Source organism: Sphaerodactylus townsendi, linkage group LG01 (genome assembly GCF_021028975.2).
Source record: "Sphaerodactylus townsendi isolate TG3544 linkage group LG01, MPM_Stown_v2.3, whole genome shotgun sequence".
NCBI classification, from domain to species: domain Eukaryota; kingdom Metazoa; phylum Chordata; class Lepidosauria; order Squamata; family Sphaerodactylidae; genus Sphaerodactylus; species Sphaerodactylus townsendi.
The window spans coordinates 20,971,442-20,998,566 of record NC_059425.1 but is presented as its reverse complement, the minus strand read 5'-3'; the positions used below and the strand labels follow the sequence as shown (position 1 = coordinate 20,998,566).

Sequence of the window (27,125 nt, the reverse complement as noted above, 5' to 3'; positions counted from 1 at the left end):
TAAAAAAATCTGTTCATATTAGGTGGAGCAGCCAGATTTTCTTGGTGTAAACTGATACATGCAAAGTGATATAAATGCTTTTGGGGATGACAAGCCAGAAAAGGCTGCTTTGGGTCAAATACTTTGATACAGACATGCTTGAGACCCAAACAGAATGTCTAAGGCACAGCTGCCATGTTCTGAGGGGAATTCTGAGGGGAAGGCTGAGGAAAGATAAGTTTGGCCCTTCTGGAATGTTCCAGAAACAGCTTCAGACATGGCATCATCACCATCTGAGGCTCTCTGGGAACCTGTGAGGTAAAACTGCGTAAATGAAAGGGTCTCAGGACTTTTGTCTATAGAGAACAAAGAGACCATTTAAGTTAAATGGGGGCAACAGGGTAAACGAAGGAAATGTGCAAAGTACAGGAGATATACATGAACAAAACAGTTTCCCAAAGAGGAAGTTAAAGTCCTACATTGTAACATCTGTTGGAAGGCAGAGAGGCCCAACTGGTCTCCCTCAGAATTTGCTCTCAGAGAAGATTCACCTTTCTTTCTAGGGCAGTGGGGGCGAACCTTTGGCACTCCAGATGTTACAGACTACAATTCCCATCAGCCCCTGGCAGCATTGGCCATGCTGGCAGGGGCTGATGGGAATTGTAGTCCATAACATGTGGAGTGCCAAAGGTTCGCCACCACGGTTCTAGGGGATACATTTAAGGGTTGTGTGAATTTATATTTCTAGGTATATTCTTAAGAAAATATTAGGGCCAAGCTACCATTTCTATGTTCTATGGTTTGCATCTGGCCATCTCCCCCCCCCCCCATGAAGTTTAAGTCAGTCACAAGTCCCATGTCAACTGCGAGTTTCATGTCCCATGTCAACTGCAAGTTTCCTGCAGTTCCTAGGTGCATGGGGGTCCAGTTCAGATTGGGACAGCAATATGAAAAGAGAAGGGACTTCTGCCTTCCTCCCAACACTGGCTTCTAGACTCCAAACAGCCCTGGGACCATTATTGGCTCTGTCAGGGGGCTGCATGTATAGCCCATCAGCACACATGCAACCTCCCAATGGGGCAAATAGCCCCCCCACACACACACACTGGTCATGCTGCATTTAGAAAATTACCTGTGGGAAGGTTGAAAGCACTTCTCCACAAAGGGTCCCAATTTAAATCAGGTCCTTGAGCACCTGGAAATTAAGTTTCCAGCAGGGAACCTGATGTGTGACTGACTGACCGAAAATCAGGCAGGTGGAATTTGTACAACTTGCAGAATAATGTAGTTCGACCCTGAGGTGTAAGCTTAAACAAATTAATGTGTGTATCAGACCGTAGTTTGTAGGACTTTCAGCTGGCCATCTGTTCCTCTCTTCTGTGTAACTTTTTGCCTCACAAGGAAGGTTTAATTTCTAGAAAAAAAGGATATTGGAGCGGAGATCTTCCTGGAATCATCACCATCTGGTTTGGACAGGCCATCCCCCACGATCCTTGACCTGTAGGGATTCTCTCTAGTTACACCAGTCAAAATTCACCAGTTCAGCAACAACTTTCCTCTTTTCTAACTGCATGTGTTCTAGGGTTGGGTCTCAGCCAAACCTGAATATAACATTAAGCCTTATTTGCAAGCAAGGAGAGCCTATCCAAGGGTCTGCAACCTACGGCTCTCCAGATGTTCATGGACTACAAATCCCATCAGCCCCAATTGGCCATGCTGGCAGGGGCTGATGGGAATTGTAGTCCATGAACATCTGGAGAGCCCGCAGGTTGCAGACCCCTGCTATAGATCTTCTGTGTGGTTTCCTCCTGAGGTAAAATGTTTGGAACTTTTTCTAGAACTTTTTCCCTCCCATTCTCCAGAATCTGAAAGGGCTTCCTAAGTGACCAGCAAGACATGGGTGCTGGAACAAATGGGGTCAGATCTCATACATAGCTTGGTTCTATGAACTTGAACCAGGAAGCCTGGGGGTCAGATCTCCCCTCTACCATGAATTTATTAGGTAGCCTTAAACCAGCCATTCTATCTCAGGCCCTTATTTGTGAGATGTGGGCGAAAACATAACCCTTCTCTACAGGATTGTGGTAAGGATTTCCAAATGTTATCATGAATGGAAAAAGCAATCCCCACAGCCAACTTTCTATTGTAACTATGTAGGGTCCTACAAGAGCTTGACCTTACAGGGGATTCCCAGCTATTAGTATATGGATTTTGAGTCTGTTCAAGTTTTCTCAGAAGTGACTTCTACATGTTCAATGGGGCTCCTTTCCAGGAAGTCAGCAGGTTCAGGCCTAGGAAAAGCTGTATTCTGTGTTATGTGACACAACTACCACTATGGGATTTATACATTTGCTGAAAATGTGGCCCTGTCCCATTAGGAAGTAGCACATAAACCACACATACAGGGATTTGTGGTTAGTAGCTCTAGCCCTGCTCACAATATAATGTGATGCTACCACATTGTGCAGAGTGTAGAGCCATTGCTATGGATACAGCCTCCTGAGTGTTAGTGGGTTTGTGTTTTGAGTGTGAAGCACTATCCCATTTGAGCATAAAAGTTGCTAAAGGACACAATGGCCTCAATCGGGGCCATACAAGACATGAAGACGACATGTGTCTGCACCATTCACATAAAAAGTAGGAATGGGGTGACCTCATTTTGACAGTAGGAGAAGAGGGGTGCTGACCCTTCCCATTCCTACACTTTGGCACATATCCTACCTTAGGCTGGAGGAAGCTCCTCCATCCTAAAAAGCCTTCTTCCAACCTAAGTGGCTCTTTTATTGGAGGAATAGCCACTAGTTGGTGGAAAACTCTGCAAATTGGCTAGTGGGAGGATAACCATTCTTTCAAGATGCTGTTCCTCACACTCTTCTCCCATCCCACCTCAAGAGCCAGGACAGGAGAAAAGTGCTTGGAGCAACCAGCTGTGAGGAGATAAGGATCTAAACGTGCAACACCTCCAAGGAAAGGGATATCCATTTGTGGAAGGTGAAGGTTCAAGCAGCTGGTCATTACTGACCCAAGGGGTGACATCGCATCACAACAGTTTACTAGCAGACTTCGCTTATGGTGTGGTTTGCTATTTCCTTCCCCAGTTGCCTAGCAAGCTGAGTACTCATTTTACCAAACTCAGAAGGATGGCAGGCTGAGTCAACCTTGAGTCAGCTATCTGAACCTGACTTCTGTCAGGATCGAACTCAGGTTATCAGTAGAACTCTGTCTGCAGCACTGCAACTTACCATTCTTCACCACAGAGCTCCTATCATTTGTGGAAGAGGGGAAGGCAATTTCTGTAGAGTCTCCCTGCACACTTCATACACTCCTTTGTCCTTTATGGTGTATCTGAGGGTCTACTGACTCCCAGGAGAAAATCTGGGAGGACTTCAGTGAGCTGCAGCAGGAAAGGAATGATCCAGTACACAAAGTCCATGGGTGGTTGCATATCCGCCAAGGCATGGTTAGGGGGTTTTAACTCTCTCAAGCACACCCCTTTTACTGAGCTACACCTCAGCTTTCTATGTGATTAAGGGAGGTACATGACTAATCATGTCTAATCGGGTTCTCAGACCTTAGAGTAGATGGGAGTTTGTTCCATGTGGGGCTATGACTTTTTGTTTCTCCTATTTTGTGCAAAGTCTCACTTACCTTTAATTTATCTAATCTTAATGGAGGTATAGACAACTTCACCATTACGTAAGCCGCCCTGGGACTTCAGTATAGGGCAGGGCATAAACGGAATAAATACTATGGTGTGATCTTGACTCTAATTCTCTCCAGCTCCTTGCGCCCAGGTCCCTATTCATGATGGCTCCAAAGGATAGTTCTTGGGAGATAATTGAGGCACCTTATCTCACAGAATCTGAAAGATGATCTGTGCGGCCAGAAAAACCACGTGGTACAACCCTTTTAAATCTGTTCCATTTCACAGTGGTGGAGGGTGGTAGATGAATCTCATGACCTGAATGCTTTCGTTTGGGCTCCCTGTGTGAAGAAAACTAAAATGTCAAGGAGAAGGCAAAACAAGAACCTTTCTCTACTACATGCTAGCTTTCAAGAGACAGTGATTTTTTTTTACATGAGGTAGCGCTCCAACAGGCAGTTCCTCCATCTGAATTCTGAAGTGCTACAGCTCTGTGAGTGTACTGCCACATCATTCCTTTAAACATGTTAACTCAGCTCTAGCCACTGTCTTCTCCATTCCATCATGAACTTGAAGATAATCCAAAGTATCTACTGTCTACAGAGGCATACCAGGGGGGAAATGGTGCCCAGGGCAACACCTGCTCAGGGCGCCCCACCCCCACCCCCGCGCGCCCCACTTACCTCAGCTGGCAGTGGCCAGGCCGAGGGGCCAGGCCGAGGGGCACCCAGCAGGACCGCAGCAGGCTCCCCGCCCAGCTGCTCCTTGAGCTGGGCACTCCTCACGCCCACTGGGTGCCCCTTGGCCTGGCCCCGCCAGGCTGCTCCTTCAGCCAGTGGAGGAGGACAGTGGCAATCCTGGGCAGCCTGGCAGGGCGAGGCCAAGTGAGGCCAGGTCAAGGGGCACCCCACGAGCCCACAGGAGGCTCCTGGCCAGGGGCTTCTCTCCATGGGAGGGGGGCGTTTTTGCGCCCCCACGTGGTCTAATGGTCAATTGACACACACACACACCCCCCATGTCTCTCTGGAAGATATGCCACTGACTGTCTATGTACCAAGTCCAAACAGCAAAGACACATGGAGGATGATGGGTCTAACAACCCAAAAAATGTCTGGGAACATTTTCTAGAAATGCTGTAAAACTTCTTCAGGCTACTTTATTGTAAGCAAATGTTAGATCGACTGATTTTTTTTTCACACACACTATTGTACAAGTTGATAAGTCTATTTCGTTGCTTTTTGTGCTTTTTGATATGGGTTGTTGCCCACCCCTAAGCCCTCGTAGACTGGGGTCAAGTTCCGCAGGGCCTGTAATAAAGACTGTGTTGTTCCACCGGCCTTTGGAGGTCCAGCTTGCTGATATGGTTGTCTCTTACTGCTCCTGCCTCTGGGGCAGTTACATCAGGATTCCTCATATTGAGGGGTCCTGCCATCCCCTCATGGGGGGTAGGTTTTGAAGTAAAGTCGGACGCCTTTATTATGTGTATTATGGTTTTGCTGTTGTTTTATGAGTTTTAAGCTATTTTTATGGATTACTATTATTGTATTATTGTTTACCGGCTGTTTTAAAGATTTTAGTGACTTGTTTTACCATGTTTTATGCTGTACAGCCAAGGTACAGATGAGTATAAAGGCCAATAAATAAATAAAAGAAAATAAATAAATAAAAGTTCCATAAGACCAAGACTGTGTTGTTCCACCAGACGCTTTGGAGTGTCAGCTGCTGATATAGGTGCCTACTGCCACCCTAGGGCGGATTACATCAAGAGATCCCCTCCTTATTGGGGTCCTGCCATCCTCATGGGGAATTAGGTTTTATAGGGTAGGGTGGGGCCGTAGCACATTATATTATTATGGTTTTGCTGTTTACTTAATAGGTTTTAGAAGCTATTTTTTATGGATTACTATTAATGTTTGTTACCGCTTGTTTTAAAAGATTTTAGTGACTTGTTTTACCATAGTTTTATGCGTTGTACACCCTTGCAGAGCCCCTGGAGGGATGGGCGTGTATAAAGAGAGAGGATTAATAAATAAATAAAAAAAAAAATAAATAAATAAAGATATACAATCAAAGAATAATTAAAGAAAGAAACCTGGTCAGATTCTGTCATTGCCAAGTGGACAGGAAGTGAACTTAACCTCCCACAATAAAAAACCCGCCAGAATGGCAAGAACCAGGTTGTTTTGCTCCACAACAATGTTTGAACATCTCTTTTTAAAACAGTTCCATTAGAGCACGCATACACTCAGAGTGCAACTTAATTTTTTTTCACACAAAATAGATCTATTCTTATATATCTCTCCCCCTCCAAAAGAAAAAAAACATTTTCCCCTGCCACATTGCAACTCTGATTTGAAGCTGAATTTTATTTTTATACTAGGGGAAAGCTCTGTGACTAAGTTCCTGCAACCCAATAATATGAGTAGGGGTAGGGGTAGGGGTGAGGGGGTCAGCTACACTGGGAATGTGTTTCAAAGGGATGTGGGAATGAAGGAGAGAAGAGGAGGTGGATTGGTGGGCATTCAGCCAGTTCAGTCCCCCATTGACTATAAAGGTCCTTGCTCACAATGAATTCTCCCCTCCAACATTGCAAGCCATTTCAATATTGTATCTTTTAACAACATGTAGATATGGCTAAATATTAAAATGAGGGAAAACACCACTCTATATTTAAAACCTGGAAGTTGATTAAATAAAGGCCAAACATTCATTTAGAATAAACTGAATGTTTACATTGTTACTCTTCCCAAGTGTTTTTTTAAAACGGCCTTCATTCTCACTGTCAAACCTGCCATGTCTTCCCTTGTCTCTACGAGCTTTTTTAAAGAACTTTTTTCCCCTTTTAATATATATATATATATATATATTCAGTCTCACTCAAAAAGCTTCAAGCCAGTGGCTGCTATGGAAATCCTCTGTGTTATGGACAAACCAGCCATCCATTTGAAAATAATGAATTGGCTGGATTTTCCAAAGAGACTCAACAGCAGGCCCCATGGAGAACAATGGGGCTCAGAACTCCTCCTTTGTTGAGGCGAAGGGCTATGGGATATGGTGGCGTCTGTTTCAGAGCCAGCCCCCAAGAACCTAACCTTTCCCAACTGCAGCAGACACTGCCTCTACCATCCTGGGCCTTGAAAATTGATCTCCCTTGGGTTCCAGGGCTTTGGGTCGTGCAAAGGAGGTTCTACCCCATGAGAAATTTAAAAGAGAGACAGACAGACAGAGAGAGCGCAGGGCTGATTTCAAAGGATCCAGCTCCGGTGTATCTAGTACGTTTTAGTAGGACATGATTCACCTCCCATCTTGAAGAAAAGCAATCCCCCCCCAGCTGTGCTTTCTAAGTGAATGGCTATATGCCATGCAGACCCAACCCCCCCCCCCCCCTTTCTCCTACCAAGTGTGGGTCATCAGGGTTACCCTGGAGAACACAATAGCAGCATCTTGTTTCACAGCCATGCAACACTTCAATTTTGGACCTGGTGTAAAAAATAACGCTTCCTTTAAAAAAACAAAACAAGCCTCCCCTTCTCTCCCTGCCCCCCACCCCACCAAGAATCCAGCACGATTAAACAAAGAGAGGCCCCATCTTTCGCTGCAATGCACCTTGAATTCTTTGCCTGCACTAGTGCGGAGTGCCTGGGCAAAACAGGACTTGCTTTTGTGCGCCGATGTGGACAATGGAGAACAAGGTGGAAGGGAGGTGTGTACCTTCTGTGGTGGTGCACACACACCCCCTTCCATGCGCTGTTTCTTCTTCGCGGAAGCTATGAATGAACTCTAAGTGACTTTGGGAGCAGAGGAAGGGGGTCTTGCTACAGGAGAAGATACACTCTCTCCAAAAGGTGTTGTTCCCCTTTGGTGGTGATGGTGGGGGGGGGGGTCATCTCTATGCAGCAGGAGCACAGCTGGTGGGCCCTGGAGCCTACAACTCTTCGCTCCTGGAGGAAGCCGTGCCTGTTCCATTGTTCTTATAGCATGCTGGTGGATTTAGCGGGTGAATCATTCTCATTTTCGCTCCTCTCCTCCGATACTCCCACGTCCCCACCCCCCAATCCACCATTCAACAGCATTATCTGCCCTCGGACTTGAACCTTCTCTCACCTACCCCCAAAACAGGCACGGTTAAAAAAAAATTCCTTCTTACAGTGGCTACACAAAAGGAGACTTTCAACCTCACATCCAAGAGTGTCCAAAACACTTAAAACAAGGGATAATAATAACGATAATAATAACAGAGGCAACTCTACCTAGCAACACCGTCCTTTTTAAACAAGGCAACTTTGGGCCGTTTCTAGCATCCTTGGGTAGATATTGGGGGGTGGGCTTCGTCCAGCCCACCCACCTCCCCTTTCACAACACATTTAATCTTGGGGGTAAACATATACAGGAGATGCATCTAAAAAAAATTACGAGCCTCAACCATTGTCTGTCATGCAACAAGGACACAAAAGCATTACCCACACACACAAAAAGCCCCAGGAAGAAAAAGCACGCATAAATGGACACAAAAGCAGGTATTTAATAATCTGACCTCTTCGAGGGATCATGTATCTCCCCCCCCAACCCCCCAAGTCACATGACTGAGTTCAACTTTCATTAATCTGTGCTTGAACCCTTTATAAGCTCCAAGCATTTGCCCCCCCACCAGCAACCATTGCAATCCAGAGTAGAACCACACCCCCTTTCTCTTCCAGAAACAAGCCTGACAAATTGGGGGGGGGGGGGGATTTTCTCTGCTTCTATCACAACAGCATCGACCCATGGAACAAATGAGCCCTCCAGTCCTTTTCTAAAAATGTAATATTTGCACCACTGGAGGTATGCGTTGTAGGTCTGGACACAATTAAAAGTAACAGGCCCGTTTCCAAACAGCCCCCAGGGGCTCTCAGATTTTGTTTCCATTTTTTGAGACAAAAATAAAACCCTGCAACTTTCTGCCATTCCACCCTCTCCTGTACAACTATTAGTTTTTAAAAATATGGTTAAAGGATGAAAATCCTAACTCGTTTCTGTATTCCTGCCATACATAGTGCGGCTAGTCAGATTCTCAGATTTCTGACCTCTTCTGAAAATGTATTCAGCGGACCAGCGCTAGGAACTGATGCTTGATAGAGAAAGAACCCCTTCCCCCATTTCCACCCCCTGCAGTGGCCATTATTCATCTTAACTGTGAGCCGGGGGATTTTAGCAAGCGGCCCTAGAAATGATTTGTACAAAGTGGAGGGAGCTCCAAAGTGGTTGCGTGTGGACACTGTTTAACTTTGGCAGCCTGTTTTCATTCACGGGTCCTTTCCTCTTGCTGTCCCTACTGCAGACACCATCATAAGGGAGGGGGGTGCCACTGTTTGGGAAAGAGCAAGAGTTGTGCCTTCTTGGAGCTAGCTAAAGAGAGCAGGTTTAACATGGGGGTGGATATAGAGTCCCAGACAAGGATGGGGAGAAAGGCTCTGTATGGGAAAGGAGTGATGTCAGAGATATATATGAAAGACAGGGAGGGGTGGAGAAGAAGACTGGGGGGGGGGGGGGGTTTCCAGCATGGAGGGAAACTGAAATGTTGGGAGACGTCCAGAGAGAGGAAGAAAGACTGAAACAGGGAAAGAGGAATGGGTGAGGGGGAAGATGGACAGATGGGAGAGAAGTGGGGTCCACGAACGGGAACACCAAACGCCAGGAAAGGAAGAAATGTGGCCAGGGGTGAAGCTAAGGGAAGCCGGGCTGGAAGGAAGGAAAGGGGATGGGAGAGGTGGAGGGGGGCACACAAACAAGTGGAGGAGGAGGAGGAAGAGGAAGAAGACTTCTGCGAGGCACAAAGGAAGGAGGGAGGGAGAAGAGCGGAGGGGGAGAAAGGTGGGACCTGGGACAAAGGGAAAGAAAGAAAGAAAGAAAGAAAGAAAGAAAGAAAGAAAGAAAGAAAGAAAGAAAGAAAGAAAGAAAGAAAGAAAGAAAGAAAGAAAGAAAGAAAGAAAGAAAGAAAGAAAGAAAGAAAGAAAGAAAAGAGGTTGGTTGGTTGGTTGGTTGGTGGCAAGCCGGGACAGTAGCTCCTGCGCCGGGATGGGGCAGGCGGGATCGGCGCGGCGGCGGCGCAGACAATGGGGCAGGCGGGCAGGCAGGAGCGGCGAGCGCGGCCGGCCCCCGTCCCGTCCCGTCGGCATGGGCTGGCTGGCTGGCTGTGGCGGCTGCTCACCTTGCCGGCCGACGATCTCGGCCACGTGCTCGGAGCTGGGCACCGGGACGCACTCGGTGGTGTTGGAGCTGCTCTTGAGGCGCAGCTCGGCTTCCTTGTAGAGGACGCACAGCTTGCCGGCCTCGGCGCCGGGCGGCGGCGGCGGCGGGGGCGCGGGCGGCGGGATGGCGGCCACGGCCACGGCGGAGCCTTTGGGGGCTGCCTGCGGCGGGGGCTGCTGCTGGGCCGAGGCCGGCGGGGGCGGCGGCGGCGGCGGGGGCGGCGGCGCTTGCTGCTGGGGCTGCTGCTGCTGCGGCGTCGAGGGCTGCGCCGGCGGGTTGTTGTTGTTGTTGTTGCTGTCCTCCGCCGCGCCGCCGACCCCCAAGGCCGAGGCGGAGGAGGGGGCGGCCGAGGCGGCGGCGGACGAAGGCTCCCCCAAGCCCAGCAGGCAGAGCTGGTCCAGGGCCAGCTGCAGCGCCCGGTCGTCCTCCAGCAGCGCCCGGTCCTTGCCGCTCCCCGGGAAACAGCCCAGATCCCCGAAGCCCCCGTTCCTTTCCATTATCCCTGACACTACCAAGCTAGGCATGGCTAACAAAGGCTGGGGAGAGAGGGGGGTGGGGGGGCGCGGCGGCGGCGGGATGGTGATGGTGCTGCTGCTGCTGCCGCTGCTTGGATGGGGAGGGGGCTGGGGGTGGTGGGTGGGAGAGGAGGGGGAAGGGGGGAGAAACAAAGAGCCTGCCGAAGAGGAGGGGGCGAGGCACAAAGAGGCGGGGGGGATCGAGGCAAGAGAAAGAGAGGGAGACCCCCGCCCACCTCCCCTCTTTCCCCTGCTGGCCAAGCCCCCCTTCCCCCCTCCTCTCTCTCGCTCTCTCTCTCCCCTGCCTTCTTGTCGATCTGTCTCTTTTTCTCCCGGTTCCTTTTCTGTAACCTGATCCTTCTGTCCAATGTGGATCGAGGCGCACAAAGATCCCCTCTCGCTCGCTCGCTCCTTTTTTTTTTAATGCTCTTGCTGCTCTCGCAGACCCCGCCTGGCTGCTGAAGGGGGTGTGGAGATGAAGAGAAAGAAAGAGAGACAGACCAAAAAAAAAAAAAAGCAAGCCAGGAGGAGGAGGAGGAGGAGGAGGGAAAAAAAGGAAGAATTCAAAGACCACCAAGTCGCCGCCGCGCGTGCAGAAGCCGAGCCAGCCAAGCCCCGAAGAGGAAGACCGGAGCCGCGGCAAAGAGCAGAAAGAAAGAAAGAAAGAAGACCGCGACAGCCCCGGCAGCAGGAGGGGGAAAAGTCTCTTTTGTTTTAAATTCCCTGGCTGCAGCGTGAAACTGACACTCAGGAAGAGGCCCGGAGGCTGATGGGGGATGTAGTTTCGCGGGGAAGCTCACACACCCCCTTTTGCCTCGGCTGGCTGGCGGCTCTTTGCGCTCGAGGTGGGGGGGAAAAATCCGTGCAAACAAGAGAACGCGGACGGGAAAAGAAAGAAGGCCTGGAACAAAGGAGAGGAGAAGAGCCCCGGCAGGAGAAACTTGGGAAAGGGGAGAAGGAAGCGGAAGCGACAGGAGGGCGTTTGGAGGGAAACTGAGGCAGGCGAGAAGGAAGAGCTCAGGCGTGGGGTGGAGGGGGCAGAGGAGGAAAACACAGGTGCCTGATGCAGGAGAGATCAGGAGTAGAGGAGAGAAAGAAGGGATGCCAAGGCAGCTTGGAAAAGAAAGAGAGGAAGGAAGGAAGCCTTCCTTTACACTATGATTAAGGAAGAGCGATATAGGGAGAAGTAGTGGATGAAGGAATAGAATAATGGGAAGGAAGTAATATGAGGCAGGCCAAGGGGAGAAGTGTGAGAAAGCAAACAAAAGGGACACAAGGTGGAAATTATAGTTATCCAAAACGCAGAAATTAGAGAAATGCTGTGTGAGGACCCAGTTCGGGATGAGGGGCAGGTCAAAGTCAGGGATGAGCAATCCCGTCGCACCCACACAGAATGGAGCGTGATCCTGTTGTGTTAAAGAAAGGAAGATGAGGTGAACGAAATGCGGGAGTGTGCGCCCCAGGCTGTGATGGAAAGCAATGGGCCGATTTCTGTAAGAAGTTGTCTTCTGCTGGTGCCTGTTCAGCAAATCACAGAGGCCATTTCTGAGCAGCCCAGTTGCATGTCCTTCGTAAGAACTGGTGACGTGTCATTAGCTTCGAAAAACACCTTATAAAATTCAAAACACAATTCTTTTTTCTTTCAGCAAAGCACCACACGTGCACGTCATGTTTGTGTTCTGGCAATGACGTACCGCAGCTCACGCAACAGTGGTGGGCTGAGTTCATTGTGGAGAATATTGCGAATATTTGAGAATGATAGGCCCCATGCTTTTACAAACCGGCTTTAGCATCACTGAGTCAACAAAATGGGTATCCGCATTTAAACTCATATGTACAACTGCAAAGTCCACGCATAATGACTTACTGCATAACCACCATTTTTAAAAGGTATTGTAATCGTTACTGATAAGACTGTTCAGACAGATGCAGAACTTCATCCAGAAACTCAGTCTACATAGTGGTGCCCTTTGAGGTGACCCACTCAGATTTTTAAAACAACAGTATTGTCCAACCTGGTGTAAGGGCTTCAACCATAAGGCAAGCCACTGCTACTTCTAGCCTAGATACAAATACCTCCAAGATCAGGCCTAAATAGGAGCCCTACCTATTATTTACTTCATAGACAGTCCATCTTACTCACTGAATCAATCAAATTACTCACCTTAGCCTTTGTCAGCACCTGGAATGGAAGCAGGTTTGGCCCTGGTTAGTACTTGGATCGGAAACCGCTAGGTAAAACTTGGGTTGCTGTGCAGCGAAAGGTAATGACAAACCACCTCTACTAGTCTCTTGCCTGGAATATTTCGTGGATGGGGTTGCCTGGAGTTAGTTGCAATATGACAGCGAGTTCTCTTTTCTCACAGAGACTTAATGCAGATCCAAGTTCTCTTTTCTCACTGAGACTCAATGCAAATCATACAATTAAACACAGAGCAATCAACAATGCTATAATGCATATAACCAACAGTGCAATAAAACTGGATGACAGAAATTACAGGGCAATCCTAAACAGAGTGATACCCTTCTGAATCTATTGAAGTCCATGAGTGTAAAAGGGCGTAATTTTGTTTAGAATTGCAATGGTAAAGAACAAATCACTAAAAAACAGCATAACATTCACAGCAAAGCTAGGCTGTAAATGCTATAAAAACAATATAATATATACAAAGAGTGAAGCCATAAAACTGCCTAACATTGCCACATACGTTAGCCACAAGTCCAGTTCTTCTGTAAAAATTAGCAATTCCCATATAAACCTTGATTTTGCTGCTCTTTAAAGTGCTCCAAATGTCTCTACCTACTTGCTGTCCACCAAGAGTTCCCAATACCCTCTGGCACTGGCATAGTGAGAGTACATGAGGAGGCTACAGCCCTGGGCTACACATCCAGAGAGGGTACATAGTCACCCCCCCCCCCCCCCGCCTATGCTCATGTGGAATTCAAGTGTGGAACCAGCAACCCTGCCCCAATCTCCACGTGGAGTCCAGAGTGGCCTGTTTGCTCCTGACCTGCAGTTTAAAGTTAGCCTTGAGGCTAGCAGGAAACTAAAATACTCAAGGCTGACCTGCTCTAGTTTTATACTGTTGGCTCCCCCCGCTCTCAACCTGCCAAGCTCCACCTGACTGGGAGGCAGCGTTGTATAGTGGTTAAGGGCAGGTGGACTCTAATCTGGAGAACCGGGTTTGATTACCCACTCCTCCACATGAACCGCAGACTCTTACTTGGTGAACCCCGCTCTTACATTCTAGCTGGATGACCTGGCTTGGGCCAGTCACAGTTCTCTCAGAACTCTCTCAGCCCCACCTACCTCACAAGGTGTCTGTTGTGGGGAGAGGCAGGGAAAGGAATTTGGGAGCCCCTTTCAGTCTCCTTACAGGACAGATGGGGGGGGGGTGTATAAATCCAAACTCTTATTTTTCTTCCCTCGGTACTCCATTTGCTGCTGGTCTCAGCGAGGTTTGGGGCTAGCTTTAAACTTCAGGCTTCCAGCATGCAGTTTAAAGCTGGACCTGGCCAGTGAAGATTGGGTGGAGGTGGCTGGCCCCGAACTCCATGTTGAGTTTGGGGGGCGGGGTCAGTCTAGGTCTAGCCCTATTGACCTGGCCGGGGGCGGGGGGCACTCAATGCTCAAGGTGAGACCCAGGCGTTGCTGTAGTAAACTATACTTATTATTATTATTATTATTTATTAAACTTGCTATACCGCCTCTATCCTCAGAGGGTTTCAGGGAAGGTGTGAACAACATATAAAAGTCCTTACAAAAACATAAAAATCTTAAAGAAACAAGGTACATTCCTACCACAATGGTCTGCCAGGGACCCATATTATGCCACCTCTGCTTCCAAAAGTAAGGGAGGGTCCCACAATTAGTGTTAGAGGATACCCCTGCATTCTTGGACTCCAGCCTGAATCCTTGTATTTTGGGAGCTTGCTTCTTGCTAGGTCTCCTTGCATGTCTGTTCTCTGGGGCTGATGAAAGGAAATATTGATCATCCTAGCTGAGAGACTCACATAAAAGCCCAAACTCTTCCTGGTCTTCCTGCCAGAAGGCCAATCTAGTGCAAACTTTATGCATCAATAGGGTTGTTACCTCTGGATCAGGAACTATCTGAGCATTTTGGGAGTGAAATATGGGAAGGGCTGGGTTTGGAGTGGGTAGCGACTTCCACGAGATTTAATTCCATACAGTCCACCTGGCAAAGAGGCTATTTTCTCCAGGTGAACTTATCTCTGTTGCCTGAAGATCAGTTGTAATAGCAGATGATCTCCAGCCTCCGCCTGGAAATTGGCAACCCTAATTATCAGGCCTCCTGTCTTCCCCCGATGAGGTTATCTGTTGACGGCAGAGAGGTCACTGGGTTTTCACCAGGCTTCAGTCCACCCACTTGCTTTCCAGGTCTTTAAGGAGAAGTACCTGGCACTCACTTCAATGCCCACTCCAGAAAGACTCCTTGGCCAGATGCTGGCCTACAATTGGCTTTGCCCCTGGATTGACCCACCTGCAAATTAGTCTCGGCACACACACACACACACACCCCTCTCACAGTTGCTAGTCCTGCCAGGACTTGCACATCACTTTTCTTTGTGTTTTGCTGCCTACGGCCCCATGTTGACAGGTGACGGAGTTATAAGGAAATTTATCTACTGTACCACCTAATCCATTGTAAAAAAAAAAAAAGGAAAAGAAAAACCCAATCTTTTCTCATAACTAAGTTATTGCAGTGGGAAGAGGTCATCGCTCAGTGGTGGAATGCATATTTATTACACAAATAAAAATAACAATAAAAAACAACCAGGCTCCATTCCTGGCATTGCCAATAGCAAGGCTGGGAAAGGCCTCTGCCTGAGGTCTTGAAGATCCTCCTAGAGTCAGTTCAGACTGCACTGAGTTAGATTGTCTGAATGGAGACATTATTGTCTGCTAAGCCTGGACTCCACCAGCCACTGGGCTTTTCCTGTCGGCCAAATGCTCCCAATATGGGCACACCCTGCTCTGCTGAGCATGTCAACGTTGCTGATCTCCCTCTGCCTGGCAGGGGCTGATGGGAATTGTAGTTCATGAACATCTGGAGAACCATAGGTTGGCCACCCCTGCTGTAGGATTTCCCTGAAACTGCTCTAGGATTTCCAGTTCATCTTCTGTATCAGATGAACTGGAGCTCGTTCAGTGGTCTTATACATTCTTTGCTTGCAGAAGGTCATAGGAGGTTCAAACTACGGCACCTCCATCTACAGTGATCTACTAGCGCTGGGGAAAGGCCTCTGAGACTTCCAAAAGCCAAGCCAAGTAGACAATACTGGACAGGGTTGCCAGCCTCCAGGGGGTGGCTGGAGATCTCCTTCTATTACAACTGATCAAGTGACGGAGAAAATGGCTGCTCTGGAAGGTGGGCTACATGGCACTGTAGCCAAAGGTGGGATCCAGCAGGTTCTCACAGGTTCCCGAGAGTAGGTTACTAATTATTTGTGTGTGCCGAGAGTGGGTTACTAAATGGTGATTTTGCCACGTGATTTTTGCCTTAGCCACGCTCTCCTCCTTTCTCAGCAGTAGCAAGCACAAGAACTTGAAGCAGTCCTAGCCCAGGAGGTGCACTGGCGTGCTGATGTGCAGGCCCTGCGCCTGCGTGCATTCGTTTCCTGCCCAAGGACCGGCGCAGCGGCTGCGTCCTTGCCACAGCCCCGCCCAGGAATGCCCCGCCCCAGAATGCCCGGCCACACCCCTGTTGTGCCCCGCCCAGCCCCACTGGCACTACGCCACAATTTGAATCCCCCCACCATGGGAACCTGTTACTAAAATTTTTGGATCCCACCACTGACTATAGCCCATTGGTCCCTCCCCTCTCCAAACTCCGCTCCTTCAGGCTTCACCTCCAAAATCTTCAGGTATTTTCCAACCTGGAGCTGACAACCTTAGGACTGGGCTCGACTGCCCAGCTCTGTAAAAGCAGCTTCACATATTCTTCACTTCTGAGGGGGATGGAACAACGTTTTCAAGCTCTGTCATCTTCCCTTCATCCTCTTCTGTCTGCTGAAAGAGAGCCTGGCCATGAGGCACAGGGAACAGTGCCCCATGATGGACAGCAGAGTGTGGAAAGGATCTAACCCAGTGATGGCGAACCTTTTCGAGACCGAGTGCCCAAATTGCAACCCAAAACCCACTTATTTATTGCAAAGTGCCAACATGGCAATTCAACCTCAATACTGAGGTTTTAGTTTAGAAAAAAATTGTTGTTTGGGGGCATGTGTTACTCGGGAGTAAGCTTGGTGAAGCAATCGTGCAATGCTTCGAACAGGTGAATCACGACCCTAGGAGGGTTTACTCAGAAGCAAGGCCAGCCTAGGTGTGTGTGTGGGGGGAGCGATTTTCCGCTCCCCACATGACGAACTCTGTGCATGCGTGCCCACAGAGAGGGCTCTGAGTGCCACCTCTGGCACCCGTGCCATAGGTTCGCCACCACTGATCTAACCTGTGAGGCCCAATCCACCCGAAAGTTATTTCAGTAGCAGCTGAATACAATGAATGTGAATGAAGTTTGGACAAGAGAATTTCCTGGTGGAATAGGAACAGCATTTCACAGTTCAAAAACGGGTCCCTCTTATTTTAATAACGTATATATTTATGTTATGTGTACCCACCTTTCTCCCTACTGTTGCCCAAACTAGCTTTCGTTATTTTATTTTCTTGCATTTTACCCTCACAACAAACCTGTGAGGTAGGTTTGATTGATAATGCACAGCCAGCCCGAAGTCTCCCAGTGGCGTTCTGTGGTAGAGTGAGGTTTCAAACTGGAATTTGCCAGATTCTAGTCGGACATAATAAACCAGCCACTGCACCACACAGGTTGTCCTACAGATGACCCATAATTTCATAACAAGGATTGTTGCCCGCACCTGCCATTGAACATGCTGAAGGTTCTATTGTGTATTCATTTACTCTACACTGTTTTAAAAACCAGTAGGGTAGAAGATACACAGGAAGAAAACATAATTATCCTGCAGTCTTTTGTCAGTGATTCTCAGTAATATGGCACTGTTTACCACCTTCATGTGAACATGTATGTACACAAGGCACAAGATGCATCCCCCCTCCCACTCAAATATTTAACTTCTAGAGACTATAGGATGGGAGCAGAACGCTGACAACTAACAATGCTACCAAATCATGTTAATAACATTTCAACCAGCTGTTTCCAGAAAAAAGTCAAAACAGGGACACTGATTTCCAAGGGCAGAAATCAGAACTGGAACAATCCTTTCCAAGTAGGGACGATTGGAACATCCGGGATTTGCCTAGGGTTAATTAGTGGGTAGCAGATTCCTGGGTAGGGGATTAGAAAGGGTTTTTCCGTCCCAGGCACAAAAATATCTCGAACCACCTCTGCTTCGAACCCCTCTTTTGCCTTAGTCTTGCCTTCTCTTGCTTCCTACTTGAAATCAGTTCCAAACACAGCCCGAGTTATAACAAAGAAGACAAGGGAACAAGGTGAAAAGGACAATAAGCAGAAGAATGACTTCACTATTGGGACAGCAACTTGAGCCGAAAATCAGTGATGGACACTGATACAAATTTGGGGATTGCTCAGTCAACAAGGTACCCAATAAGGGAACACCTCTGGAGCAAGCGCCATTCCAGAGGATGGCAGGATTTGCGTGTCTTCTCCCTGTAGGAAAAGAAGAACTAAGGGCAAGAATTAAATCAGACATAAGGACAAAAGGACAGGGTTGGCCAAACCCCAAAAGAACTCGCCACACGACAAGGAGTATTACACTACTGGATAAGTGTTAATAACAACAGTGACTACAGTATTGCATATATACAATATTCACAAAGTGACATAAATTCATTAAAAATGATGAAGTCCATTCATGAATCCATAAGGTTCTCCCGATGGTAATAATGTCATATAAATATTTTCATTCACAGCCCAATGGAAAACAAGACTGGATATGGTGGAAAGGCAGTCCACTCACCATACCGCCAAATAGCACAGATTCAAAAGAGCAGCAACCATACTGCCAACTTGCACAGAGAGCAGCAATTTGTGAATATTATATATATGCCATACTATAGTCACTGTTGTTATTAACACTCATCCAGTAGTGTAATTCTCCTTGTCGTGTGGTGAGTTCTTTTGGGGTTTGGCCAACCCTGTCCTTTTGTCCTTTTTCCTGTAGGAACCTGTCTGTTTGCTCTGCGGAGGCCTGGCTCTGGATGCCCCATCTCATCTGAGATAAGGCAAGTGGCTACTAAGCACCTTCTTTGTTGTGGTGCCCTAATTACGAAACACTCACTTTTAGGGGCCATGAGATAAAGTCACTTTACATCCAGAAGATTTTGGTGGGTTTAAGAATGGGTCACAGGAAAAGTAAATCCTTTTAGACCTGACTAGATTTTTAAAAAATTGGTAAGATGCCTGGGCTATTGTTTGATAGAACGGTGAAATAGGAAACTTTAAAATCAGTTAATAGCAACCAAGTGGCGGGTTCCAATTGCCGTTGTTATCAGCCACCAAGTATGTCAGCCAACTGCCCAGTTTGATCTGGCCTGCAAACGTTCTCCGTAATACGGCAGGGCCAAGTCTGCATTTCTCGTGTGCAAAGCTTTGTGGCGCTTCCACCCCCCCTCTCCAACGATGCCCGTTTCTTAATGGGCAAATTGTCAAGAGGAACAACGGCCATAAATTGATGGGGGGGGGGAAACATTTCTACCGCATGATGCACAACAATGCAAACCCCCCAATACAGGCCCCACTTTCCCCCTCTCTCCCCACAGGCTTTCTTAATAGGAGCAAGAAGGGCTGTCGATTGGGGGATGGAAGAAGTTAAGCACTGCTGGGCTGCTGCCCTTGTTCCTAAATCAGGAAGGGGCACAGGGAAGAAAGCCTCACCAGGTGGCTTTTTTTTCATATTAAGCCGAAAGTCGAGGGTGTGACCTCAGGAGTGAGAAGGGCTTTTGTGTGGCTGCTTTGAGAGACTCCCCCCTCTTTTTTTGAGGCTAGAAACGAATTAATGCTTCCCCGTGAAATGAGAGATTGTGCTAAGCTTCCGCGAAGGAGCAAGAGAGAGAGGCTCATGGGAGACCCCCATTGAGACTTGGTACCCTGCAGGTCTGACTGGAATAACTCTGGCCTGCTTCTCTCTCTGGATGGGGAAAGGAAAAAGAGTTCTTGTTGAATGAGAATGGACAAGTTCACCAGTGTGAGCTCTGCTCACTTTCCCCTTTCTTGTCCTTCAACAGATCTTCTCTTTGCTACACAGGAAGATGTCTGCTTGGCGGCGGGTTTTGTTCAGCAAGGTAAGGCAAGGCCTCTCTCTCTCTCTCTCTCTCCTTCTCTTTCTGTGCAACTTTTTGCCTGGATGGTTTAGGGGACCGGCTTCCCAGCTGGCCTCAACACAGATCTTTGTAGAAAAGCCAGCAAGTTGCCAGAGAGCCTCGTAGCACCTTAAAGACGGACAGAGAAATAAACAGAAGACGCCACAAGACTCTTTGCTGGTTTTGCACCAAATGAATACAGCTACGTTTTCAGAAAAAGAAGCTCAGGTCCGCACAGATGAGATTCTTCCAAATATCTGAGATAGCTTGGCCCGACATCTTCGGGGCAAAATGTCTTGAAAAATGTCAATAATGATCTGTCCTGTATTGGAAAGGAATGACACGCTCATTTACAAAGACATCTGATTCTGACTTTAGATGCTACACATTTTTACAGGCACTATTATTAACGTTACTGTGATTGAGACAGTGCCATCAAAAATGTGTGACACTTTACAGAGGAACAGAAGCAGAAAGTCTTACGTTCTGCTGAGCCCAAGGAGCTTACATGGTGTATGTTGACAGTCGGATGGACAACGGAAGGAGGGCCACGTAGAGTATTGATTGTGTGCCTATGAAACTGTAGTGTACACACATGCCAACTGCATGTTTCTGGATATATGTGTCGTTTGAGTTTAGATACCAGAGAGCAAGAATTGGTCACAGTTCCCTGTCATGTTTATCTATGGTTGCAATCATATGAACACATATAGGAACACAGGAAGCGTCATTGTGAGATCCTCGATCTATCAATATTGTCTACTGCGACTGGCAGGGCCCTTCTGCACGTGCAGAATAATGCACTTTCAATCCACTTTCAATGCACTTTGCAGTTGGATTATACTGTGCAGAATAGCATAACCCACTTACAAACAATGGTGAAAGTGGATTGAAAGTGCATAATTCTGCATGTGCAGAACAGAGGTGGGATCCAGCAGGTTCTCACAGGTTCCCGAGAGTAGGTTACTAATTATTTGTGTGTGCCGAGAGGGGGTTACTAGTGGTCACCAGATTTTAGCCATGTGATTTTTTGCCTTGAATTCGCCCTTCCCTCTCAGCAGATAGCGTGCACCCAGGCAACTTTGAAGCCAGCTCTAGGGCAGGAGGTGCACCGGCGTGCGTGGCAGCCTGCGCCTGCGTGCATTCGTTTCCCGCCCAAGGACCGGCACAGCGGCTGTGTCCTTGCCACAGCCCCGCCCAGGAATGCCCCACCCCCAGAATGCCCGGCCACGCCCCTGTCGTGCCCCGCCCAGCCCCATTGGCACTATGCCACAGTTTGAATCCCACCACCATGGGAACCTGTTACTAAAATTTTTGGATCCCACCACTGGTGCAGAAGGGGCTGCAGTGACTCTCCAGGGTCTCAGGTTGAGGTCTTTCATATCCTTGTAACTGGAGATGCCAGGACCTGAACCCAGGACCTCCTGCTTGCCAAGCATATGCACTATTGTGAGTCCCTCCCCAGGTATTGTGGGGCTGAGTAAGAGCAGCGCTACCCTGATCTGGATGGCCCAGGCTACCCAATCGTGTCAGGTCTCAGAAACGAAGCCCTGATTAGTGCTTGTATGGGAGGCCACGCAGGAAGACCAGGGTCGTGACATGGAAGCAGGCAGTGGCAAACCATCTCCGAGTATTTCATCTCGAAAACCCTATAAAGTCACCATAAGTCAGCTGTGATTTGACAGCCAAAAGAAAGGGGGATGCATGCTCTGAGCCGGGAGAAACGAATACACAGCCCTGGTACCATGGTACCTTCTTCTGCAGGTTCCCTCAAAATTGCAGTCCTAGGCAGAATTATACTCTTCCAAATCCATTGAAGTCAATGGACTTAGACAGGTGTAACTCTGTTGAGAGTTGCACTGTGCAATAATGTTTCGACCAGACTTCATTCCCCCTGAAAAAGCAGGTCCATGCAGCCTTAGCGGTGGTGGGAAGAAGTTATTAGATCTAGATGGAAGCCCCAGTGTCTCCTGCAGTACACAGCGACCTTTTCCAACTGCAGTCATTCCCTGATTGGCAAGATTTTATTTCACGTTTATTTATGCTCTGTAACATTCAGGTTGAACCACTGCAACATGCTCTGAGGAGCAGCAGTGGTGTAGGAGGTTAAGAGCTCATGTATCTAATCTGGAGGAACCGGGTTTTATTCCCAGCTCTGCCGCCTGAGCTGTGGAGGCTTATCTGGGGAATTCAGATTAGCCTGTACACTCCCACACACGCCAGGTGGGTGACCTTGGGCTAGTCACAGCTTCTCGGAGCTCTCTCAGCCCCACCTGCCTCACAGGGTGTTTGTTGTGAGGGGGGAAGGGCAAGGAGATTGTAAGCCCCTTTGAGTCTCCTGCAGGAGAGAAAGGGGGGATATAAATCCAAACTCTTCTTCTTCTTCTTCTTCTTTTTCTGAGTGGGGCTGCCTTTGGAGACTGTTTGGAACTTAATTTGGTTGAAAATTCTGCTCGGTTTGCTGGCAAGTACAAATGAACAAAACTAGATAATCCCAATACTGGAAGGTCTACGGTGCCTTTAAATTTTTGTTTATTTGTTTCTGAGCATGAAGCCCCTAAACCATTAGGGACCAGGAAACCTAAGAGGCCACATAGCTCCCATGTGCGCCTGCCTGTCAGCATACATGGTCTGCTGAGATCAAGTATGGTGTGTTGCTTAAGGCCCCTTCAGCACATGCAGAATAATGCACTTGCAATCCACTTTCAATGCACTTTGCAGCTGGATTTTACTGTGCGGGATAGCAAAATTCACAGTCAAACAATTGTGAAAGTGAATTGAAAGTGCATTGTTCTGCATGTGTGGAAGGGACCTAAAAGTGGTGGACTCTAATCTGGACTCTAATCTAATCTAATCTGGACTCTAAAAAGTGGCTCCCCCACCCCCCAGAGCATTTTCCCCCCACTTACTTTAGTAAAACAGTTCAAGCTGGAGAAGCAGCCTGTTCCCTTCAGGCTGAAAATGGCCTGGTGGGAACTATACTTCCCAGGAGACCTTGCGACCCCCAAGGTATTATGGGAAGTGTAGTTCCCACCAGACCATTTTCAGCCTGAAGGGAACAGGCCGCTTCTCCAGCCTGCACTGTTTCACTAAGGTAAGTGAGAGGGGGGCAGGGCGCCACGGGGGGGGGGGGGCAGAAAACACAGAGTGTGCACCAGGTGCAGTATGGTCCAGCTATGCCTCTGGACAATATTGACTTTGATGGACCAATGGTCTGATTCTGTATGAGGTGTCTTCATGTACACATGTGGCAGAGCCCTTCGGGAATGGGCAGTCTAACACATTTAATAAATAAATAAATAAAATCTCAATCATTTTTTGGGTTTTTAAAAATATTTATACCCTGTCCTACCCCCAAAGGGCTCAGGGCAGCTTACAATGGCATTAAGCCTAAAATAATACATAAAAATACATTTATATTCCGCTCTACCCCAGCTAAAGGTCAGGCTCAGGGAGGCTTACACTTAGTCAACATATAACATATACAACCAATACATAATACTATAATCAATACAATCTATAAATAATACAGTCTCTAAATGGTGCAATCAGCAAAGTAAATAATTTACACCAGAGCAATAAATAGTTAACATTTACAAAATATTCAGACATAAGCACCTTTCCATTTTCCATTTCAGTCTTCAACAGTGGATAAATTTACCCAAACAAATCTATAAATAAATAGGATATAACAAAATAAGAGTTCCCACTAAAACCTACTAGACCCTCCCACCGCACCTCCCTTCTCCAAATCATGGCAATTTTCAGTTAAGCAAACAGAGAACATTTCAACAATGCAAATCTCAATCTCCTCTCTCCAAATGTTTGGGAAAAGGGGATGACTTTCACTTTGCATATAGAACTCAAAAGAGCGGATGCCCATCAACAGATGCATGATAGGTTGTTCATAAAGAAAGTACAAAAACAGGAAAGGCCCCGTAGCTGGCACTTACTTGTCTTACCTCTAAAGACGGGAGCATCCAAGATAAGGCCTTAACACAATGTTTCCCAACCTTTTCGAGGTCAGGGTACCCTTGACCTCACTCTTCATATCTCACGGTACCCCTGCCGCCACCCTCCACCTTCCCCTCCCATTGCCCCTGCTTGCCACACCCCCCACTTTCCCCTCCCAGGGCCAAGGGTAGCACTGGGGGTGGTGGTGGCTGCTGACCTTGTGGCAGGCCCTGCCCCATGGGCCAGCTCCACATGTCACTGCCTAGGCCCGGTTCGGGAGACACCACAAAAGGAAATGAGGAGGGGCTGATAGGTGGTTGCCAGCGGTGTGCCCCCTGGGACATGCTCATGGCACCCCAGGGTACCAGGGAATCCTGGTTGAGAATGGCTGCTTTAACAGATTATCTGGAGGACTGGGCATGTTCAAATAAAAGGAGCAAAGAATGCTGGACATACAAACCTTCTCAGAGGTCTACCTGCATTTGTGTGAAAATGGGGAGCAACCTGCAGGAGTCTGCAACCTGTGGCTCTCCAGATGTTCATGGACTACAATTCCCATCAGCTCCTGCCAGCATGGCCAAAGAGGTCCTTCACATCACATTGTATTCCATGAACTTCTGGAGAGCCACTGGTTGCAGACCCCTGTCAGCTAGCCAGTTGCAAAGCTACTGTGGCAAGAAAGATCATAGGGACTTCAGCTTGGATCCAGTGATCACAAGCAAAAACATGGACAGCATTAATGCAGCTCTGCTTGTACAATATATTTTATTTAATTTATCTGAGATGAGGTGAGCTGTACGCTGCCCTTTCCCATGGGCTTGAATGGGGCAGGGAGCTTCCAGCATAGGACAACTACAGTAAAATGATGCACAGCATCTGTTGGCTGTTTCCCCACTTCTAAGATGGCGGTCGATATGCACCAGTTTTGTTTGTTCCAGGACCTTTTGAGCGCGAGGTCATGTTCCCCACCACAGCTTCTGCCCCTTGGTCCAATGAACGTGGCAGCCACGCAGCAGCCAGGCAGGATTCCCCACGATCTGCTCAGGGGGTGTCCTGATTGGCTGCTGCATTGTGCTGCGGTGGGAATTTTTGTTTTCTTTTCAAAGGGTCAAATCAACGTCTCCACGTCTATTTGAGCACACACAATATGCTTCTATGCCCATGTGTGCTCAAAACTACGTGCAGACATGGATTTGTAGTGTTAAAAATAAAAAAAATTAATAACCAGCTGCGCACACACCCCGCCATGGCCTGATTCGACGGGAGGGTCCATGTCACTAAGCGGCGGGAAAATTGAAACCCGGAGTCACCCCCCGAGCTGCCCCACTACTTGGGTTTTTCCAAAAGGCGCTGTTCCGAACAGGAACAGAAATGACGCGCTGAGGGGGTAGGAGAGCGGCAGAATCGGAGCAGCTGCATTGTTGCCGCTGCTGTAGTGGGGAGTGCGGCTGGACCCCGCACTACTTGCCACGAGTAGCACGCAACAAAAGGTGAGTGGGGAAACGGCCCTGATCTATCTGTAAGGTATGTATCCAGTTGGAAATAAGCTCACATAAATTAAGACATAATAGTTCCCAAACAGCTTATACAGAAAAGTATATTGGGAAGGAACTCTTTCCTCCCTGCATATTATAGTGCCCAGAATGATTTTGTGCAAGCAGAAGCGCAGATAGGGAAACAATAAGCTTGCCTTAGTGCAAACAGCTACCACATTCTTTTTCTTGTGCGTCCATTTGCACAAGAGCTCTAGCACAAGTGGAACATTTGTGCTGGATCCAAACCTATGTGTGGTAACTGATGTGTTATTTGTTATCAGGTTTCCTGATCTCTTCACAAAGGAAATAATGAAGTCTTCCTCTACTCTACTGTCGTAAAGAGTGGGGAATAAATCTAAATAATACATAAATAATGCTCTTACAATAAATCAGTGAGTTTGCGGCAGAGGCAGAGTGGGGTGGGGCATGACGCCACAGGCGGAGCTGCAGAGGGGCAGGGCCTGGCTGCGGAGGGGGCGTGGCATGGCGATCCGGGGTGGGGAGGGGGCGTGTGGCACTGTGGCAGGGGCACTGCTTCCCCTCGCTCTGCCTCTGGCTTGCGGGCTGGCGAGTAGTGTGAACTTCTCCAATAAGCTTCGTGGCCAAACAGGATTTGAACCCAGATCTCCTCAGATCCTGAAATAATAGAGGGTACTCCTTCTGGCAGTGGGGAGATTCTGATTCCTTATGCAAAAACTCTTCCAGCATATTACAGAGAACAGTGCAGGGAGTTTTAGGTGCAGAGGAGCATCCAGAAATGAGATTCCCTTACCTGCAGCGTTGTTCTGCCATACAGCATGCTTTAGGCAAGCATTCTAGGTGCTGTGTCAAACTGGCTTTCATTTTAATCTTTAAAATACTTTTTTTTTAAAAATCCCTCCCGAAGAAGAAGAGGAGGAGGAGGAGTAGTTTGGATTTATACCCCACGCTTCTCTCATGTAAGGAGACTCAAGGTGGCTTACAAGCTCCTTTTCCCTTCCGCTCCCCACAGCCGACACCTTGTGAGGTAGCTGGAGCTGGGAGAGTTCTGAGAGAACAGTGACTGACCCAAGGTCACCCAGCAGGAATGTAGGAGTGCGGAAACACATCTAGTTCACCAGATAAGCCTCCGCCACTCAGGTAGAGGAGTGGGGAATCAAACCTGATTCTCCAGATTAGAATGGCCACTAACCTAGATAGCTTTAAAAGGGGCTTGGACAGATTTATGGAGGAGAAGTCGATTTATGGCTACCAATCTTGATCCTCTTTGATCTGAGATTGCAAATGCCTTAACAGTCCAGGTGCTCAGGAGCAACAGCCGCAGAAGGCCACTGCTTTCACATCCTGCATGTGAGCTCCCAAAGGCACCTGGTGAGCCAGTGCGAGTAGCAGAGAGCTGGACTAGATGGACTCTGGTCTGATCCAGCTGGCTTGTTCTTAGGTTCTTATGTTCAAATCCACCTGCTCTTAACCACTACACCACGCTGGCACTCTCCTAAACCTCCCAAATATGCAGATAAAAAACGCACATCTTTTTTTTCTTAAACCCCTGTTTTGCCTGCCCAGGCCAGATCTGGATGCACAGCCCGTCTCGAAAGTTGTGCTTGAGATTCACAACACAGAACATGAACCTGACTGGAGCAGAGGGAAGGAGGGAGGAGAAAGAAAGTTGCAGAACAGCCGTGGAGCCAGGTGAGCCTGCCGCAATCTCCTCGCAGCTCCCTGACGGCTGGTGCACCTTTTGCCTTTGTTGAGGTGGCACTCCGCAGGCCAGCCAGACACTCAGCAGCTGCTCAGACCACAAGAGAGAAGAGCCTGCGTCGGAACAACAAAGTCGGCGGGCGAGCCGGTGCCAACTCGGTGATCCCAGCGGATGCCATCCTTTTTGTCTCGCAGGTAAGCTCGAGTTTCAAGGCTTGAAATGATTTGGGGGGGGGGGGGTAATCTTCAACAGAAGGCGAGAATGGCTGTTGGCA

The 27,125-nt window shown here is 48.1% G+C and overlaps 2 protein-coding genes across 3 annotated transcripts in view; one reads left to right on the top strand and one right to left on the bottom strand.

Annotated features, from left to right (window-relative positions):
- MEX3A (mex-3 RNA binding family member A) overlaps positions 1 to 11,348 on the bottom strand; it is a 52,703-nt gene extending 41,355 nt beyond the window's left edge. The window contains exon 1 of the mRNA XM_048513077.1: positions 9,810 to 11,348. Within this exon, the coding sequence (XP_048369034.1) occupies positions 9,810 to 10,374 (565 nt within the window). The 5' untranslated portion in view covers positions 10,375 to 11,348. The remainder of the gene's footprint in view (positions 1 to 9,809) is intronic.
- The window catches only part of LMNA (lamin A/C), a 143,082-nt gene continuing 125,557 nt past the window's right edge, over positions 9,601 to 27,125 (top strand). The window contains exons 1-3 of one of the 2 annotated variants that reach the window (XM_048513069.1): positions 9,601 to 9,623; positions 19,607 to 19,663; positions 26,716 to 27,045. In XM_048513069.1, the coding sequence (XP_048369026.1) occupies positions 27,023 to 27,045 (23 nt within the window). In that variant the 5' untranslated portion in view covers positions 9,601 to 9,623; positions 19,607 to 19,663; positions 26,716 to 27,022. Of the gene's footprint in view, positions 9,624 to 19,456; positions 19,664 to 26,715; positions 27,046 to 27,125 lie in introns of those variants that run through there. The other variant, XM_048513060.1, reaches the window with a different exon arrangement.